General features: G+C 34.4%; 1 protein-coding gene across 1 annotated transcript; it reads right to left on the reverse strand.

Annotated features, from left to right (window-relative positions):
* Positions 1–4,805: 4,805 nt before the first annotated feature.
* Positions 4,806–18,865, reverse strand: LOC149804816 (GPI ethanolamine phosphate transferase, stabilizing subunit-like). Its single transcript, XM_089944963.1, has 5 exons — positions 18,465–18,865; positions 11,050–11,141; positions 9,609–9,725; positions 9,029–9,137; positions 4,806–5,271 (listed from the first exon to the last, which is right to left on the reverse strand). The coding sequence occupies exons 1-5, from the start codon at positions 18,714–18,716 to the stop codon at positions 5,155–5,157; spliced, it is 687 nt and encodes a 228-aa protein (XP_089801089.1). The 5' UTR covers positions 18,717–18,865; the 3' UTR covers positions 4,806–5,154.
* Position 18,866: the final 1 nt, after the last annotated feature.

Consider the following 18,866-nt stretch of genomic DNA (forward strand, 5'->3'; position numbering starts at 1 on the left):
GAATTCACACTATTTGGTGTCTGTGTTATTGATCTCATACCTATTTGCTGGATTTGTTTCTTATTTTATATCAATGCTTAAAAGTAATCCAGACACTGTTTCAGACTGTGCTCAATCTTCAGGACTGGACAATGTTTGTGTATTAATTTCTTTACACATGCTATAAAGCAGAGTTTGTTCTGATATGATGTAGTCCATGTGTATCTTACCAGTCTGTTTCTGCACAATAATTCTAGTTGTCCTCCATTTTCAGTTACCAAACTTTGTGGATGGCTTGCATTTGGGGGTCAAAGGTCAAGTTCTTGAGAAAAGAAAATTGGCATCTGGACAATAATTTGAGGGCGTTCACATCAATGGTTACCAAACTTAGTGGATAGCTTGCACTTTGGATAAGGAAAATTTCAGGATCCAAATGTCATGGTGACTGTAACCAAAAGAAAAGAATCGCAATAGTTCAAGCTCTCCACCATTAATAGTTACCAGATCTTATGGACAACTTGCTCTCAAGGTAAAGGAAAAACCCAATCATTTTTGGGGTCAAAAGGTCAATGGTCAAGATCACTGTAAAAGAAGAAAAATGGCTTATGCACGATAAAGATGTGAGCTCTTCACTATCTAGTTATCAAATATTGAGGGTGGTTTGCACTTGGGGAAAGGAATTAGTACATTGATTTTGGAGTCAAAAGGTCAAAGGCCAAGGTCACTGACTGAAAGAATACAAATGGTTTATTTACAAAGGACTACTAAATACAGGGCTGGCTTATAATGTTGGATTCATGTTACTCTTCTTAGTTTTTGTTAGCTTACTGCATTACTGTATTAACTATATAGACCATAAGAATGGAATGCACTTTCAGATTTGCTTGATCTTGTGAATGCAACTGGATTGTTGTGAAACATGCTACATATTATGGTCATTATCTACCAAGATACATATTGACAAATCACTGCCCCCATGATTAATGATGGAGTTATTGCTTTTTTTTACTTAGGGCTGGATGTAGTCTTATGTCAGAATACAATGAATGCAACTAGTCTCACAAATTTCAACTGACTACCATGAAACTTGGGAAATGCTATGGTTAATTACTAAAGATGAATACAAAAAATTCACTGTGCTCCTGTGACTTTTTTAAGAGTTATTTCCTCTTTTGCCTTGGAACCTAGTGAAGTGTACAAGAGAATCTTGTGAACACAATTAATCTCAGTTTTCAGTGGATTACAAGCATCTGAAATGTGTGTACATTGACAAATCAATTTTGCTCAGGCAATTTTTGTTACAAGTTATTCCTTTTCAGTCCTGCAATACAAAATCTTATGAACTCTGTTTGTCTTAGGGTTTTTTTATGGAATGCTGTTGAACTTGGTACATATTATGGTCATCATAAAAGATGTACATATAGACAAATATTTGCACTCCCATGGTTTATGTAAGAGTTTTTGCCCTTTTTACTTACAGCTGGGTGCAATATGTGATAGAATTTTATGAGTGCATTTACTCTTACAGTTTTAAGAGTGGTGTGGAATTTAGTACAAATTATGTTTATCATCAGAAGATATGCATGTTTACTAATCATTATCCAACACTATTTTGGGAAAATTGTACACTTTTCTGATTATAGACTAGTCTCCAACTTGGAGATAGGGGTGGGATTCAGAAGAGGGCTACATATTAACATCAGCAATCACTCACCATTCCTCACCAGTGTTAGGTTCCACTACCTTGAGAATTGAGCAATCATGAAAAGATTACAACTTTGTCTGTGACAATAAAAAAAAATTCTACCCAACCCTTTCCCTTACCTCCCTTTCCAAAATTAGACAGCTATGATTCTTTACTAGAGTTTGCATGAGCCATATCTCAAAAAAAGACTTTTGCTTTTGCAGGCTGTGTGGGTAGGTATTCTCTGAGAAACAATTAATTAAAACCTTTGCATTCTCCTTTGAATACATTCCATGATCACATTAATGATAGGAGAATAGGTAATAGGTGGAGACATGCTAAGTATCCTACCCTTGAGGGAATGATGATTCTTCCTGTATGAAGGTAAAATGCACTCCTAATACCATAAAAGCACATTTGATGGTCACCTAATCTGTGATGAATACAGAACCTGCATAAGCGAAAAGGAATCGGATGACTTATTCTTACCAAGTAAAATCCTGAGTCAAGCAACGGTGCTGTACTATGCCCATGGTAAATCTGTGCAGACTTTAAAGTGGTTTGATGATGGCATGGCCTTCAGCCACTGAAACTACCTGTATAAATTCTGGTCTATGCAAAAGCTAGATCATGAAGATAAAAACTTGAAATGGTTAATTGCATGTGCCAACCAACTCTATCTATTATGTCTTGGATCACCACGATAAGCTTGAATGCAAGGCTTGCACAGATAACTCCGATTTATGAGCTGGAATTTTCATCAGGAGTACTTGATCTTGAGATCGTGGAATATACCAAACATATTACCCACTTGAGACATGATGCATGAGCTTGGAGATTTATATCCAAACATATTACCCACTTGAGACATGATGCATGAGCTTGGAGATTTATATCCTCTTTTCTGGTTTGACCAGATGAAGAAAAAAAAAACGTTCCCAGGCTCCACAGCACTCTTCTCTGTGCTTTATGTACTGCATGAGTACTTGGACCAGGGTCAACATTACTGTCTCCCTAGACTCAATGAGGAGAGGGAACAGATGATCTGTTTTACCATCAGTCCAGACCTGTTCTTCACTATGATGCCGGGTTACATAATGACGCACATAGAACCATCTCATCTTAACTGAAGGGGCATGCAACTTACTGACCTTACATGCAGAAGCTTGAGCTGTCAAAATCCACATTTTGTATCATGGCAGTTTCAGGGAGGTGCTGGCTAAGGGCATAAACTGATTTAAACTGAGCCTTGTCAGTAACTCATGATAAAATTCCACTTTGAAAAATGGGTGTGATTTTAGCCAAATAAATTTAAAATTGTCAAAATAGTCTTGAGATTTCCTTATCATGGCCTATGTCCACTCTATGGTGATACATAAATGTGTCTCCTATCATCATAGTGGGAGCATCCAAAACTAAAAATAAACATAGATTTTGGTTCATTATACCAAACACTCATATCATAGAATATCTGAATATAAAGGTACTTTGTTTCTCCGTTTTGTGCACTGGGGCTTCATGCTGCATGATGTCCCACCCAGTCACATTATCCTGACACCAGGCCGACCAGTCCTAAACTGTCTCTGTTTTAAGACACTCAGTTCGATGATCAAGCATACATAACAGTTTAGCTGAACCATTCACATCATGTAGTGATGACATGAGAGTTCAGTAGTCTATAATTATTATCTGCATAAATCACATCACTTTGTGCTTTTGATTTGTCCAAGCATTAGTGTAGTCAGAGGAAATGGGGCACATGGAATTACATGCCTTTTGTTTTATCAAAGCATTACTACTCTTATGAATTTTAATTTGGCAATGGAACAAGTCTAGCATAAATTACAGCACCAATTAGAAGTTGCAAATTTCTATTGCATACTTTGTGTATGTTTAAAGTATATGTTAAGGTAAGAAGTATCCAGTAAAAATATTTGGAATGGATCACATTATCCTTTGGATTTCTGTTGGCAAATCTAGAGTGAACTGAACTGAACACCTTTCTTAGAATCATGGTCATACCACTGACAAACAATCTATAATACCATAGCATGATCATACCACTGACAAACAATCTATAATACTGTAGCATGGTCACACCACTGACAAACAATCTATAATACCGTAGCATGATCATACCACTGACAAACAATCTATAATACCGTAGCATGGTCATACCACTGACAAACAATCTATAATACCGTAGCATGGTCATACCACTGACAAACAATCTATAATACCGTAGCATGGTCATACCACTGACAAACAATCTATAATACTGTAGCATGATCATACCACTGATAAACAATCTATAATACCATAGCATGGTCATACCACTGACAAACGATCTATAATACCATAGCATGGTCATACCACTGACAAACAATGATACCGCAGCATGATCATACCACTGACAAACAATCTATAATACCGTAGCATGATCATACCACTGACAAACAATATGATACCACAGCATGATCATACCACTGACAATCTATAATACTGTAGCATGGTCATACCACTGACAAACAATCTATAATACCACAGCATGGTCATACCACTGACAATCTATAATACCGCAGCATGGTCATACCACTGACAATCTATAATACCATAGCCTGGTCATACCACTGACAAACAATCTATAATACCATAGCATGGTCATATCACTGACAAACAATCTATAATACCGTAGCATGGTCATACCAAACAATCTATAATACTGTAGCATGATAATACCACTCACAATCTATAATACCATAGCATGGTCATATCACTGACAATCTATAATACTGTAGCATGATCATACCACTGACAAACAATCTATAATACCATAGCATGGTCATACCACTCACAATCTATAATACCATAGCATGATCATACCACTGACAATCTATAATACTGTAGCATGATAATACCACTCACAAACAATCTATAATGTCGTAGCATCAGAATAACAAGTGCATACATTTATTTTGAAAACTAATGATGGTCATATATGTGCTTATGTTTTATATGCACTTACATTAGTGAAACTGATTTTGATTCAGTTTACATCCAAAGTGTTAATACTAATAAAACTTTGCAGCATATTATATGGTAATTAGTGAAAAGATTTTTAAAAAATAGACAGAATCAGAGCAATGTAAATAGTCATTTTTATTATGAAAATAGGAACAAACAATGTCCAGGAAGAATGAAGTTCGTTCTTAATGTAGGTTCTAGTTTTGCAACAATATCTGTGCTCATTTTCACTACAAAAATAGCAGAGCGACCAAGTGTATTTATTTTCTGTATACACTTATTTCCACATATGTGCTTTTCCCCACATTTTACTGCAGATATGCATAAATGATGGCATCTGATTATCCATGTACTTTGAATTCATATAAAGAGGTATTCTTTTTTGAGCAAGATGTGTCTCATAGGCGGCCTTTTGACTAGTATGAACCCCAACCGATAGTGTCCAATGTTCACCACATTTTGACTGGTCATGAATGTTTATGTCTGACCATTTTGTAATAACTGATGAGGAGATGCACTGATGACAAGATCAAACCTACTGTGTAACCGCCCAGGGTGCCTAGAATGCAGCTGATGGGCCACACCTGGAAAAATAAAATGAAATAACAGTAATTACAAATTTCACAAACACTAAATGGAGGATGCAATATGAATACCAATCTACTAAAATGACAGTTAAATTAAAAACACCACAATGTGAGAGAAGCTGTGTAATCTTTGCTAACTTCTTTTGAGTGCTAAGTTAAAAAAATAATGTAAACTAATTACTGTGGGCTCTAAAAATGTTTTTTAAGGATTTCATGGTTAATACAAACATATATAATATATATAGTGACCTTAGAGAGTCTGTGTACAATGAACCTTGTGTGGAAACAATAGGACCACCTTTCCCACTCCAGGTATTTAAGCAATGTGGAAACAATAGGAACCCCTTTCCCACATTTGGTATTTAAGCACTGTGGAAACAATAGGAACCCCTTTCCCACTTTTGGTATTTAAGCACTGTGGAAACAATAGGAACCCCTTTCCCACTTTTGGCATTTAAGCACTACTGAAACAATGGGAACTCCTTTCCCACTTTTGGTATTTAAGCACTGTGGAAACAACAGGAACTCCTTTCCCACTTTCCATATTTAAGCACTGTGGAAATAATAGGAACTCCTTTCTCACTTTAAGTATTTAAGTACTGAAGAAAATTTAATTTTTCACAAACACAATAAAAGTGATGCCCACAAAAGTAAATTAATTCACATTACTTCATGGGGAAATGTTTCTGAGATAAATAACTGATATGTATCTAGAGGCACATATACTATCATGGTCAATTTTCGAAAAATTATTAGCAAGTGAAATTCAACTAAACATGAATACTACACACTACAGCGGCTGTAAATTTACTACTATAACATATACAGTCAATATATGAAATTGTCAAAAACATCAAATTCTAAATTATATCAAAATATTCTAAATAATGTACTCATTCCACTAGCAGCTATGGATTTAAATTTAATAAAACCTTTGTTGTCCTAGCTTACTGGCAGATTCAAAATTGATTAACATAAGTTCAAATACCAGTAATCAGAACATGGTTCTAGTTTATACCAGCATTTATAAATGTGATACAAAGTCCATACAGACCTCGGGTAGAAAAATTCAATGAGTTTTCAAGGACCATGTCCAGTTTCCAAGAATTTATTCAGCCCCATTTGTATTACCAATTTTTAGCACACATATTCATTCTGGAAATCACTCTAGTTCTGTCTGGACCATGACACAAATTCAAACACATCACATAATTATTTAAGGTTTTAACAACTGAAACACAAGTTTTTGTTTTCATAACAGGATGAATCAGTTTTAAAAGAAAAAAAAGCACTTCTCAGCTATATGTGGTCAATGTTTAGTCACATGAATATCCACTTGCTTCTCCTGCATCTTCTAATTTTTGATTTAAGCAACTTCATGAAATGTTTTGCAATATATAACACTCGTGACACTTGTTTATTCTGCCTTCCTCTCGCCACATGAAAACTGTTTATTAATATCAATATCTGGAAATATCCATTTAAATGGTTTACTAGTGTCCTCTGATGATCTGCATGACTGGTAACCAGTTATAGGTTTTAATGTCAATAACATCTCAGCTTTTAACATATCATTGGTAGAAACTTTGTGTTCAAGTGACCTCTGTAAGTTCTGGGGTGGGTGAGCTTAATGAAACTTCAATTCTCAGTAATTAGTTCCTTCTTGAGTATATCAGCAAACTTATATTTTCAAAAAATGAGCTAATATTTACCCAAGGTTAAGAACATGCATTTTACGCTTCTCATGCTTCAAATGCAACTTTCTGGCAGATTCCCCCAGGCAGTGCATAAGGCCTTACGCTTATCTCCCTTAAAAGGTTCAATCCATCCCTTGTACAGTTTGTCCATGACCCATTTCAAATTGTATACACACTGCTTTTCGTTCATGGTTTATAGGTTTTTAATAAACCTGTTAGCAGACACCACATGCTTATACAGTTTACTTACCCTTGTTAAATTAATTCACTTTAGATCATCATAAAAATGTGTGAACTCTGAGTTCACTATATTCCATCTTATTTACTAGCTGTTTTCTATCAAAATACTCCTTTTTTATATCATTATATTTGCTTCAAGGTTTTCAAAGAGTTTCTGTTTCTAAATTGGAGGAACTTTCAAACAAATTCAAGGAATTTTCAGAGAAAATAGCCATCATATCCAATTCATGGAGTTTTCAAAGATCAAGCACAAACTGAGTAGTTTACAGACTGTGCAAACCTTGTGACTGTACTTTTAAGTCCATCCTTTGAAGGAACTGGAAAATACCCAATGCTATCAACTTTTTATTGCCTCTGCAGCAACATGCTGTTTTCACTGCTTCTGCAACAACTTGCTCAACTTTTCATTACATTTAAAACATACTCAAATTTTCACTGCCACTGTAGAAACTCGCTCAACTTTTAATTGCCTCTGCAGCAACTTGCTCAATTTTTCATTGCCCACGCTGCAACTTATGGAACCGCTGTAACAGAATCCCTTCAATGAACTTGTGTCATCTTTGGAATTTTTAGTGTAACCAAGTCAACATCAAAACTGATATTTAATTTGGTAATATCGTTTTGGTTGTCACACAATATAACTGCAGTGTGGTGACACAAGGTATATATAAAGGCTATTTGCCAAAATCATTTATGTCTTGATCTAAATCAAGTAACTATGAAGATGTGAGAAGAAATGTATACATTTATGTCATTATCTGAGATTGTGGGTTTCATGGCGAATTTAAAATTAATTTCCTGAGAATAATATTTGGAATCTGCAGATATTATATTGTACGACTCATGCTATATGTGTTACACATATTTAATTTGTATTGTGTGCTTGACATTTGTGCATAAAGGAGGGTAGGATTTTGGGCCTACCTAATATCATTTTTATAATTAAAAAAACAGGTTTATTTGTGTTTGAGTTCTACATATCATTGATTCTGACTTTAGAAGATTCTAGAAAAAAAATTGTTTACGGTATGGGATAACTTTCCATTAGGAGGATCAAGTATTTTCAGAAAAATGTTATTGCAATGTAGGACAAATAAGGTTCTTTTTACATAAGAATTATTTATTCTTATTTTAACGTGTATAGTAGAATCATTCTTTTTAGCTGCGTTCAGTTACATTTCGGGAGGATTTATTTATTAAAATTATTCCTTGTAATTACACAGTGTTTATTTGACATTTGGACTAAAATGCTATTTTGGGATCCTTGTAAATTCATTCAAAGACATTTTGGATTATATCATTGTGATACATCAAGACTATTGTCACATCAGTATATTTAAGATTATTGACACATCAGCACATTCAAAATTGGAATTTACTCAGAACTCTACTGGAATTCATTTGGAACACTATACATTTGAACTTGTGATAGAATGTTTAGGACTATATGAGATTTGATTCACAATACTGTAATTTAATTTTAAATTTTAATGCATTCAAAGGAAATAAATTATTTATTGAATGTTACTAAACTTGATGGTCTTCCTTTTTTCTGTTACTTAGTTTAAAACCATATAGTTGTAGCAAATGGAAATTATACTTCCAATAATCTACTGAGATTTTGTGGTTGCCAACTGGCCCAAAGCAAATGCCAATATGACTTATATATCAACTGCCTATACTAAATGCCTGAAAATAAATTAATATTATGATGATATGGAATCATGTCTTGAAATTTTACTATCATTAAACATTTTCTGTATTAGACACATGAGATGGTTCTCCAATAAAATTTTTAAAAAAATATTTTCCTTTACCTGCCATGGTCTGTCCCAGTCTAATGGTATGGGGAAGGCCCCAAGCCAGGCCCCAAAGATACTACACAAGGATATCCAGTATGCAACAACTTCAACACCATATTCTGGACTGAAATATTGAATCAGTTTATATATATATATATATATATATATATATACACACACACACACTGTTTTATTAACATGTCTTCAGTGGCTTAAAAGTTATACTCCAGACAAGGATACCAGTCAAAGAATAATATTTTTCAATGTCAAGACCTTGACCCTGAGGCAGGAGGCATAGCTAAAGTATATGACACATGATCTAATAATTATATATATATATGTATAACCCTAACACTAGGTATGTTAAGAGTGCACAGATGTCTTAACATAATAAACCCAACTTAAGACAGGCATATAAAAATACTAAAACTAGAGAATAGGAAAAAATAAAAGCTCCATAACTCTAAACTCTGAGATCTTTTATTCCCTTCTGTTACACAACTCTAAAAATCTTAACAGCTGTGTCTGATGATGGTGCAATTTAAAAATCAAAATTTGTATAAATACCATTAGATTGTATCAATTTATGACAGACCTGCTCAGTACAAATATTCTGCTCCATTCATCGAGGTTAACACCGCATGTCATCAGTCCTGGGAAAGTTCCAACCACTGATAATAACAGGGCAAAATGAAAAGTCTCTGCTCTTGACCTGAAAGATAATTAACGGTGTAAATTTTGTTTGCAAAGACAGACAATAAATTTGTGCAATACCAATTAAAGATGGAACAAATTTCTGTGCTAAAAAAATCTTAAATCATATCTGGTCTTCAAAGATACTGGAATTAGGCAAACAATTTTTGAATAAAGATACATGTGATCCACCTAAGAACAAATTTATTCAGCTCGATGAAAGAGAGCATTACGGTGAGAGAGCATTACGGGTGAGAAAACAATGTCTAAATACTTTATATACTCACTTATAAGTCAAACTGCACAGACCCTGATCTGTGCCAGCAACATCTGGTCATTGCAGCCTGTTAGGAATAATCAGTAGAACAAACAACACAAACCCTGATCTGTCAGCACAGTACGTGATGGCAGACCAGAGTTTATGTTGTTTGCAGTTTGGCTTGATTTATAAGTGAGTACAGATGGTAACAATGACAACAAGTTCAAAATGTAGTTATCATGGATTCAGATTTTGAATCCAGCTGTGTATACATTACAAATATTGGATATACCAATCAAGATGAAGATTTTGAAAGAGAATACAGTACAAAGGTTGGATATTTCCAACATAGTTCAAGATTTGAAGCTATATTGACTTTCAAACACCAAGACTAAATTGATGTATTCTTGATTGATTGATCTTGATTGATTGATCTACTTGTGGCAATTTTTGACAATCTTTTCATTAGGTTACCTCAGAATGAAGTCAGAATATATTCAGCATTGTTTTGTATGGAAGGAATTGTAATTAATCCCACAGGAAATTAACCAATGCCTATAGTAAAACTAAACATGATCCCCCCATCAACTTTTGGCATACTTTGTACCCTGTACAACATCAAATCTTTCTGGATAGGAAGATGTCATCAATTCAGTTGTCAACAAACACATGTAATTACCTCTACACAAACATCACCCATCAATAAAAAAAGTTTACAACAGAAACTAGATGAAAAAGTTTGCAGTGATTTCTTTATTAAACCTTAATATTAGGAATATCTTCTGAAATTTATTTACTTTTCACAGAGTTTTAAGCAACAACAATATAATGAATGCATGTATGTTTCTTTAAGTTCTGAACATAATATTTCCAACTGTTATACTATATTTCCTGACTATGCTTAAATCTAAGTATAAGATTACATATATGTATTGTAAATCATAATTTATTAACTTGAAATTTTAATTACAATATTCAAATGACCCTGTACTTGTACACTACAAATAATAAGATCAGAATTGTCCACTTAAATATGCCCTGTAAAAAGTACACATTCTATGATTTATTTGTCCATGGATCTTACTCAGTCAAAGGTGCTCCAAAAAGAATCGTAACGACACAGAAGAAAGTGACAACTGCTAGAAAAACTGCTACATATTTCAGGAGGCTGCCAATCTGTAATTGCAAGAAAAGATAATTGTGAGATAAAATGAATGAATGAAAACATATTACGTTAATGACATTCTGAATGCAAAACAAAAACTTATTTTGCAGAGCAAGACATTTAAAGAAATTGTTGAATTGTTTTTAAAAAGTGACAACTTTTCTGAAAAAGTATAACACCATGAACAAGGAAGTCAATACAGTTTATGATAATGTTGCTGACAAAAAAACTGATGATGAATTTTTGCTTTGTTTTCCTTTGAATTTTAGCATTAGGAGTCATCAAGAGTCTGGAATACTGGTCAAAGAGCATTATTAACAAGAGTCCCTTGAAAGGACTGCACTTTACTTGCAAAAAGAATGTCTAAGAATCCCAAATAAGACCATTTCTTGTTTTTAAATCTTGAGGACTTAAACTATCTTCTTGAAATAGTCCAATGTACCAATTTTGATATAAAAATATTTCCTTCATTGTTTACGCGTAGATGTGTTAGTATATTCCTTTTATGGCCATTGACCCTAAACCTTAATTATAGACAGACAATCATTCTTAATATCATGTGCTGAGTCTGGTAAAACCAATAATTAGTAATTCTGGAGATAAAATGTTATTTATGTGGCATTATTTAAGGTATTTAGTAGATATATCCACAAACTAGAATGATAAAATAACATTTATAGTTGTTTGTTTCATCCCAAGCCAGTAAAACTAAAAACCAGTCATGACCTTTGACCTTAAAATCAATGTCTGAGTGCGGACTATCAACTGGTTCACTGGAATGTAGTTAAATATAAAGTATGGTCAAAATTTACTAGTACAAGTCACTGTGTTTATAAGCTCAGTGGAGTACAAAAAATGCATGCAATGACCTTTGACTTGAGTCCAAGGTTAATTAGGTCTGGTTTTCAAAACTCGTTCACAAATGTGTACATAATTATATGGTGATGCTCACCATATTTCTTTAATATCACATGATGAGAAATTAGGAAATTAAAGAAATAAAAGTGTAGAGAATCTAAATATGTTTCTGACAATCTTTGTCACTTTTCCTAATTTCTCATTATGTCACTCTATTCTGATACAAGATACACTTTGCCCATGAAGGCAGTACCTATTGCACAACAGTGAAAGCAGGGTGAAAATTTCATATTTAGACATTACTATCATTGTGTGGATTTTCATAATAAACAAACAATACAACCCTGAATATGTGCACTGATGATTGGTAATCCTTTAAAAATGGAATGGCTGATAGGAATTTTCAGTACATGAAATACTTAAGTTTATAATTACATATGATGGTGATATTAAAGAAATAAAAGTGTGGAGAATCTAAATAGGTTTCTGACATTGTTTTATTGGAAAGATTAATGAAGATTCTGCAGGAATAGTAAATATCTCACTCTAACAGAACTTTAATGATTTGAGGAATCCATCGTCCCCCCAAGGTTGTTGTTGTTGTTGTTGTTGTAGGGTTTAACGCCATTTTTCAGCACACGATAGGCTATACATGGCGGCCAGTATTAATGGTGGAGGAAGAACCCGGAACACCCCGGAAAGAACCACCGACCCACAAGAAGCTACTGGCAAGCTTTCTCATCCCCCCCCAAGGTAAATGCATTAGTTGAATTCTAGGTTTGCAAGCATGAATTTACATCCTTAGAAACATGTGAATTATGATGCAGTCAAACAATACAATGTTCCAGAAGTAAATGTATACTATTTGGCACATCTAATAACCAAACCAACACATGGTCCACTCAGCTGTTGATTGGGTAGCAGGCCCTAAAACTGCCTTGGAAACACACTGAAAAACCATTTGTCTACAAGAGTCATATGAAATTTTGAATTGATATAAGTATAATGTCAAACTACACATCACTTACAAAAATGAAATACATGTATATGAGTATTTGACTTGGATGTGCCTTGTCCAATACTAAGTAGAAACAGAAGACACCTCCTAGTCATACATACAAGAAGGGGCTACTCTGTAAGTCATAATAATTCTGAAGTCACAAAACCAATAAAATGGCCATCAAAATGTTTATACCTTTATGCTCTCATTGGTAAGTTTTAAAACATCTGAATGACCTAATGACGTTCTAGATATTTCTGAATTAATTATTTAAATTTCCTGAGATCTGAATGCCCTCTTGATAGTCAAAACTTGTGAACTGAGTGACTGTAGTTTATGGCTTACCGGGTATGGCTCCCTTGACCCAGCTGAGTAGGTACAGTGTAATAAGCCTGGATTAAATGTACTGATTGCAACCTTAGCTGGTTGGCTTTCTGTTGGGAGTTTGTGATGGTTTCACTACTACGGGTTGTTTTCCGTGTTTTATTTCTTTAGCTGTTGGGCATTTCTGGGGTGTCTGTGCTACATTTCCATATTTCTGACATTCTCTATGACATATGCACCCCTTATACAATGTTCTCAATAGGAATCCATGGATAAAGAACACTTTCTTCATTGTCCTGATTTTTTCCTTTTCTATTTCTATGATTCTAGCTCCATTTTTTGTATGGGAAATCCAGTGTGTGTGTGTGTGTGTGTGTGTGTCCATTCTTTCTTTTGTAACTTTGAGTTTGAATTTTTTTCTTCAAATTTTGGCACTGTCACGTCTAATGGTACTTCTAATGGGATGTCATGTAAGCGTAGTTCAGCTGTTCTTTTCTTAATCTTCCGTAGAAAGGGTGCTGGTTTCTTTATGCCAAGATTCAGCCGTCCAAAATTCAGTTGTCCATATGGAAGTATTGGTGTGTTCCCTTTAGGCCTTAGTAGAAATGCTTTGTCTCCTTTCCTATTCAACGAATCCGCAAGGCCAATAAAGTTCTTGTCGAATAATCCCAAGGTTATCAGTACTTTTGACATGCTAGGTCTTTTCTCTACCTCTATCTCTCATATTTATTTCTTGTGTTCCTGACTTATATGTACATTCTAAAAAAGATCCTCCTCTGTATCTATTTGCTTTGTATCGAAGAATTTTTCCAGTTCGGTTACTTCTTTTAGCCGTGACATTCTTGTTTGTGCACATGTAATCTGTGAGTACAGTTCTCTTGTTATCAGTTCAGAATTTTGTATTTACTATTGAATATCATTATACTTTTACGTATAATATTCCATGATTCTAATCACTCTTGTCGTAGTAATCTTCCATTGCACATCACAATGGTACAATGTTTGGTCCTGTGGACTTTTGTGCTGTTTGCTTTGTACGTGCCATTGCTGATTTTAGTGCAACTTGTACTTTTAAAGCAACAATACTCTCATTATCAAATTGCAATGAAAAATAAAGAACCTGAAATCATGTTTAGTTAATGCGTGCGAGTGTGCATGTGTATATGAGAGAGAGAGAGAGATGAAACAAAATTTTGTCAGCGTACAAGACCGTATTTATTAGGGTGGTTTTTATGTGTAATTTTTACAGAGAGAAATAAAGACTTACCCGACGATTGTGATATCCTTATGTATTATGACCCTACTATATTCCATTATCAATAAACACCGATAAATCAACAATTCATTCTTGTTTTAATTATGATGTGCATTGTCACAACAACCACATGACTATGCAGTATTATTTACACGATAATTAACATGCTTAGTGCTTTGGTTATTCCAGCTGAAACCAGATTGAGGGCAAGAATCAACAGAATAGGTCAAATCAGCGAGGCAACCAGTAGGGAAATGAGGCTCTCTTTAGGGAAAGAAATGAAAATCTGTCACTGTACTAGTGAAGCCGTTGTCCATGCAGAATTTGTTATAAGGACAAGCGATCATACGCATTACTTGTTATTCACACTCGTCAATAAAGATAATAGAGGGGTATATCGTTGAATAGATTTGCAATAAAACGTTAATTATATCCAAGTCAAAACAGAACAAACACTTAAAAGATAGTATATGTATATATACGAATCGATTTAACGGAGTCCGTGGCTTTCAAATTTATGATAGAGAATGACAAGGTTTTTATATTTTACGTTTATATGACTATAATAAAACAATAAGACTAGTTGACCATAGCATGTACTGAGATGTAATTTTTGTTGTATAAGAAAATATCAAAGAGCTTCTGAACTCATTTTCAAATGCACGTGGTGTTTTGTTACGGTGACAGACTTTATAAGGAGAACTAATTAATGATAACATTTAAAGGTATTTTAAAGGTATTTTCTGTGAAGTCCTTTGTCCATTTGTTAATAAACACCAGTAGATATTGTAATGACAATAAGACAGCTTATGCATCAATCATTGTATTTTCTCACCAACAATTAATTATTAATTTTGTATAAAAAAATACGGCAATATGGTATTATCGATCTTTTATGCATTTTTCCCCGCTAAGAAGTCTCTTCTCATTATGGATTATATGTATACACACATTAGTTCCGAGACAAAGGTGAAGACTGAAACCAAGAAGACATTGTTAGACATCATCCCAGGTGGTATGACAAAGTTATTACAACCATTAGACATTTCCGTTAAACACTGTTTCAAAGCTGAGCTTCAAAAGTTGTGGGAACATTTGATGATGGCAGATGAGCACAGCTTCACAAACACAGGATGTATGCGACGCGCTACATATTCCCAGGTTGCACATTGGGTTAAATATGCATGGGACAGGATTCCTGAATCAGCTACTGTGAGTGGCCGAGTGGTCTAAAGCGCTCTCCGTTACGGATCACTGCCATCTCACCTCTGTCTGCGAGGGTTCGAGTCTTGGATTCGGCTAATGTGGGTATGTGAGAAAGTTTGCCAGTAGCTTCTCGTGGGTCGGTGGTTCTTTTCGGGGTTTTCCCGGGTTCTTCCTCCACCATTAATACTGGCTGCCATGTATAGCCTATCGTGTGCTGAAAAATGGCGTTAAACCCTACAACAACAAAAACTGTTGGTGGGATACAGAAGCCAGATGAGGATGAGACAGAGACAGACGATAATGAGAACATTTCCAATGATCTTAACCCTGAGATAACCGCTATTTTTCATTCCGATATGAAAGACAAAGACTTCAAGGGATTTTCAGATACTAGAGATGTTTAAGAGAATTCTTAATCATTATTTTCTTAATTAGAATGTGGAAAAGTTCTACTACATGTAATAAAATGAATTACAACATTGATGTGCTTTCAATTATAATTGACTTGTTAAAAAATATGCATTATAAAAACTGTTCATTTGTGTACATTGATACAGCATTTCATAGATATGTTAAAGTATAATAAAAATAATTTTTATTTATTTTTCATTTATAACTTTTCTGTTTTCTGTCTCTTAATTTTCTTCACATTTGTGATTACCCATGGATAGCCTCATTTCCCTATCGTCAGCCTCAGTGAGTTTATCTCATCTGTTGAATCTTGCACTCAAGACTGGTTTCAACTGGAATAATCAGGTTACAGCTTTAGACCTTTAATTAACATGTACATAGCATGCACAGCCATGTGGCGCTTGTTGCAATGGATATTATAATTAAAACAAGCATGGACTGTTATTTCAGCGGTGTCAATTGATAACGGAATATCTCATTGCCTTGTATCAAAATTACAAGCATGTTAGCATCAGTGATATCATGCAATATCACGATTGCCAGTAATATGGAATATCATACATTGATACCATTAATATTCATGAAACCGAAAGTTACTTGTGTAAAAAACGAAGCCAAGTTATTGACCTGGTATCATCTTATACTCTGAATCGACTTATATATGAACAAAGGATGGAAAAATTACAAAATTAGTGAATTTGACTTATTCTCCGAATCGACTTATAGGCCAGAAAATAAGGTATACGTAACATATATAAACAGTTGACAATCATGATTGAAACTGATGTAAAACTATCCTTTGGGCAATTTAAATAGCAGCAACTAAATGGCAAAGAAGTCAGGTATAATCCACCATTTCAATATTACTTAACTGGCTGACAATAGCTATTTGAAGACTGTAGTGGATGATCCCATTGTACTAATTTGCATACATATGATCAGGACATAAAACAACCCAATATAGGTAAATCATAGAGATGCTAGATATGTGTAGGAGCATAAGTTATTTCATATCATTGCTATGAATGAGCATGTTTAAGCCATATGTATTATAGATTTTTAACAAGTTTGTGAGCAGCAGCAATGTTTCTTTGAATTCAGATTTTACTGCATAAATAAAACGCAATGATCATTTCAAATGTCAGAATAGTGTTTTAAGTATGATTCAGTTTTGATGCCGATTTAAGCTGCAATTAGCTATCAGAAAAGTCCCAACAAAAATAAGTTCAGAATTTTTGGTCAACAGAGCTTTACCAGCAAAAAAAATGAAGGTGGTGGTGGAATTGATTCTTTGCACATACTGCAAACATATGGACATGTTAACTTGGTCTACATGGTTCTGACCACGATTCACTCAGAGAATCAAGCAGAAGTTTGAACACCAAGAACACATGGTCTCTAATGAGTGTAGTGATGAACACTGTATACACATGCATTACCGTCACACCCCTTATTGAACCCTTTTGAATTTATATTGTTGTTGTAGCAATTGTAACATTGTGTGACAAATAGTATTGAAAAAAGGGGAAATTTTGGGCATATGGAAATTGGAGTCCAGGCTTGTGGAATTTCAGTCAGGGCTGGTGACTTTTTTTTATTAATATGTAATTTAGCTGTCATTACAAAACTTCCACATTAAAATATTGACTGCAATGGATTTTTACAATGACTAAATTCCAATTTTTCTGACATGCAACACTTTCATTGTGATATTATAGCATGACATTCAATCCTCTTGGTTTGACTCATCTAATAATGTTGACATCCTTTAGCAGCAACTGGGTCATGCTGCTCAGGCATTTATCATAATCTTCCAAGGAATATTGATTAATGAGGAAAAAAATGTGCACAAATGCCATTTCAAGTTTTGTTTAATCAAATTCTCAAAAATACCAACTACAGCTAAATGACTTGTACTTTAGATAAACAAGGCATTCCCCCTTCAGTGCCCTTCACTCAAAATCCTTCAAAAATGCCACCCCACCCACCTTTCTAATGTCCACTATCTCCACTTATCAATGTGCTTAAGTCCGTTTCTTCTTCCAAAAAGATTAAATTATAAATCTGAATACTGAAATCGTCTTTTTTTATTGTAAAAAGGGCATTGTTACAAAAAGTGTCCCTTTCTTTAACAAGTGACCATTTTGCTAAAAGTGTCCCCTTCCCATGTATAAAACCCACGTCGTATATTACAGTGTAAGGATTTCTGATTATAACACATTCGCAGCTAAACTAAAGAGCAGCAACATTATGCAAGTATCTTAGCTTGTATGTGATTACCTTACTCTGTTGTTTACTTGGCAACGAGTGTGTAGCCGATTTACAAATGAAAAAGATCTGAATGAGTATCACCAATATCCATATTTTTGTCGCAATTAAACAGTTTGATACTAAATCTAAAATTGTGCCTGAATTGAACGGTATAAACAAAAGTATTAACGATGCTAAACTGCACAATAAATTCCACGTGACTGTCCTTTTTAAGACTTTTCTTGCACTGTAGGAAGTCTTCTCGTCAGTCATGTTGAACATGACTCTTTTGAAAAGAGCAACCTATCCACCTGGACTGGATCGAGGTATAATAGCTATCCCTGCTGGATCGCATCATACTATTTTTGTGTGATATAAACTGGTCCCCTGTCTAGTCTGGTTCCTTCCGGAGTGCTAAGCAGATAGCAAAAG

Source organism: Sinohyriopsis cumingii, chromosome 2 (genome assembly GCF_028554795.1).
Source record: "Sinohyriopsis cumingii isolate HCF-2022 chromosome 2, ASM2855479v2, whole genome shotgun sequence".
Classification (NCBI taxonomy): Eukaryota; Metazoa; Mollusca; class Bivalvia; order Unionida; family Unionidae; genus Sinohyriopsis; species Sinohyriopsis cumingii.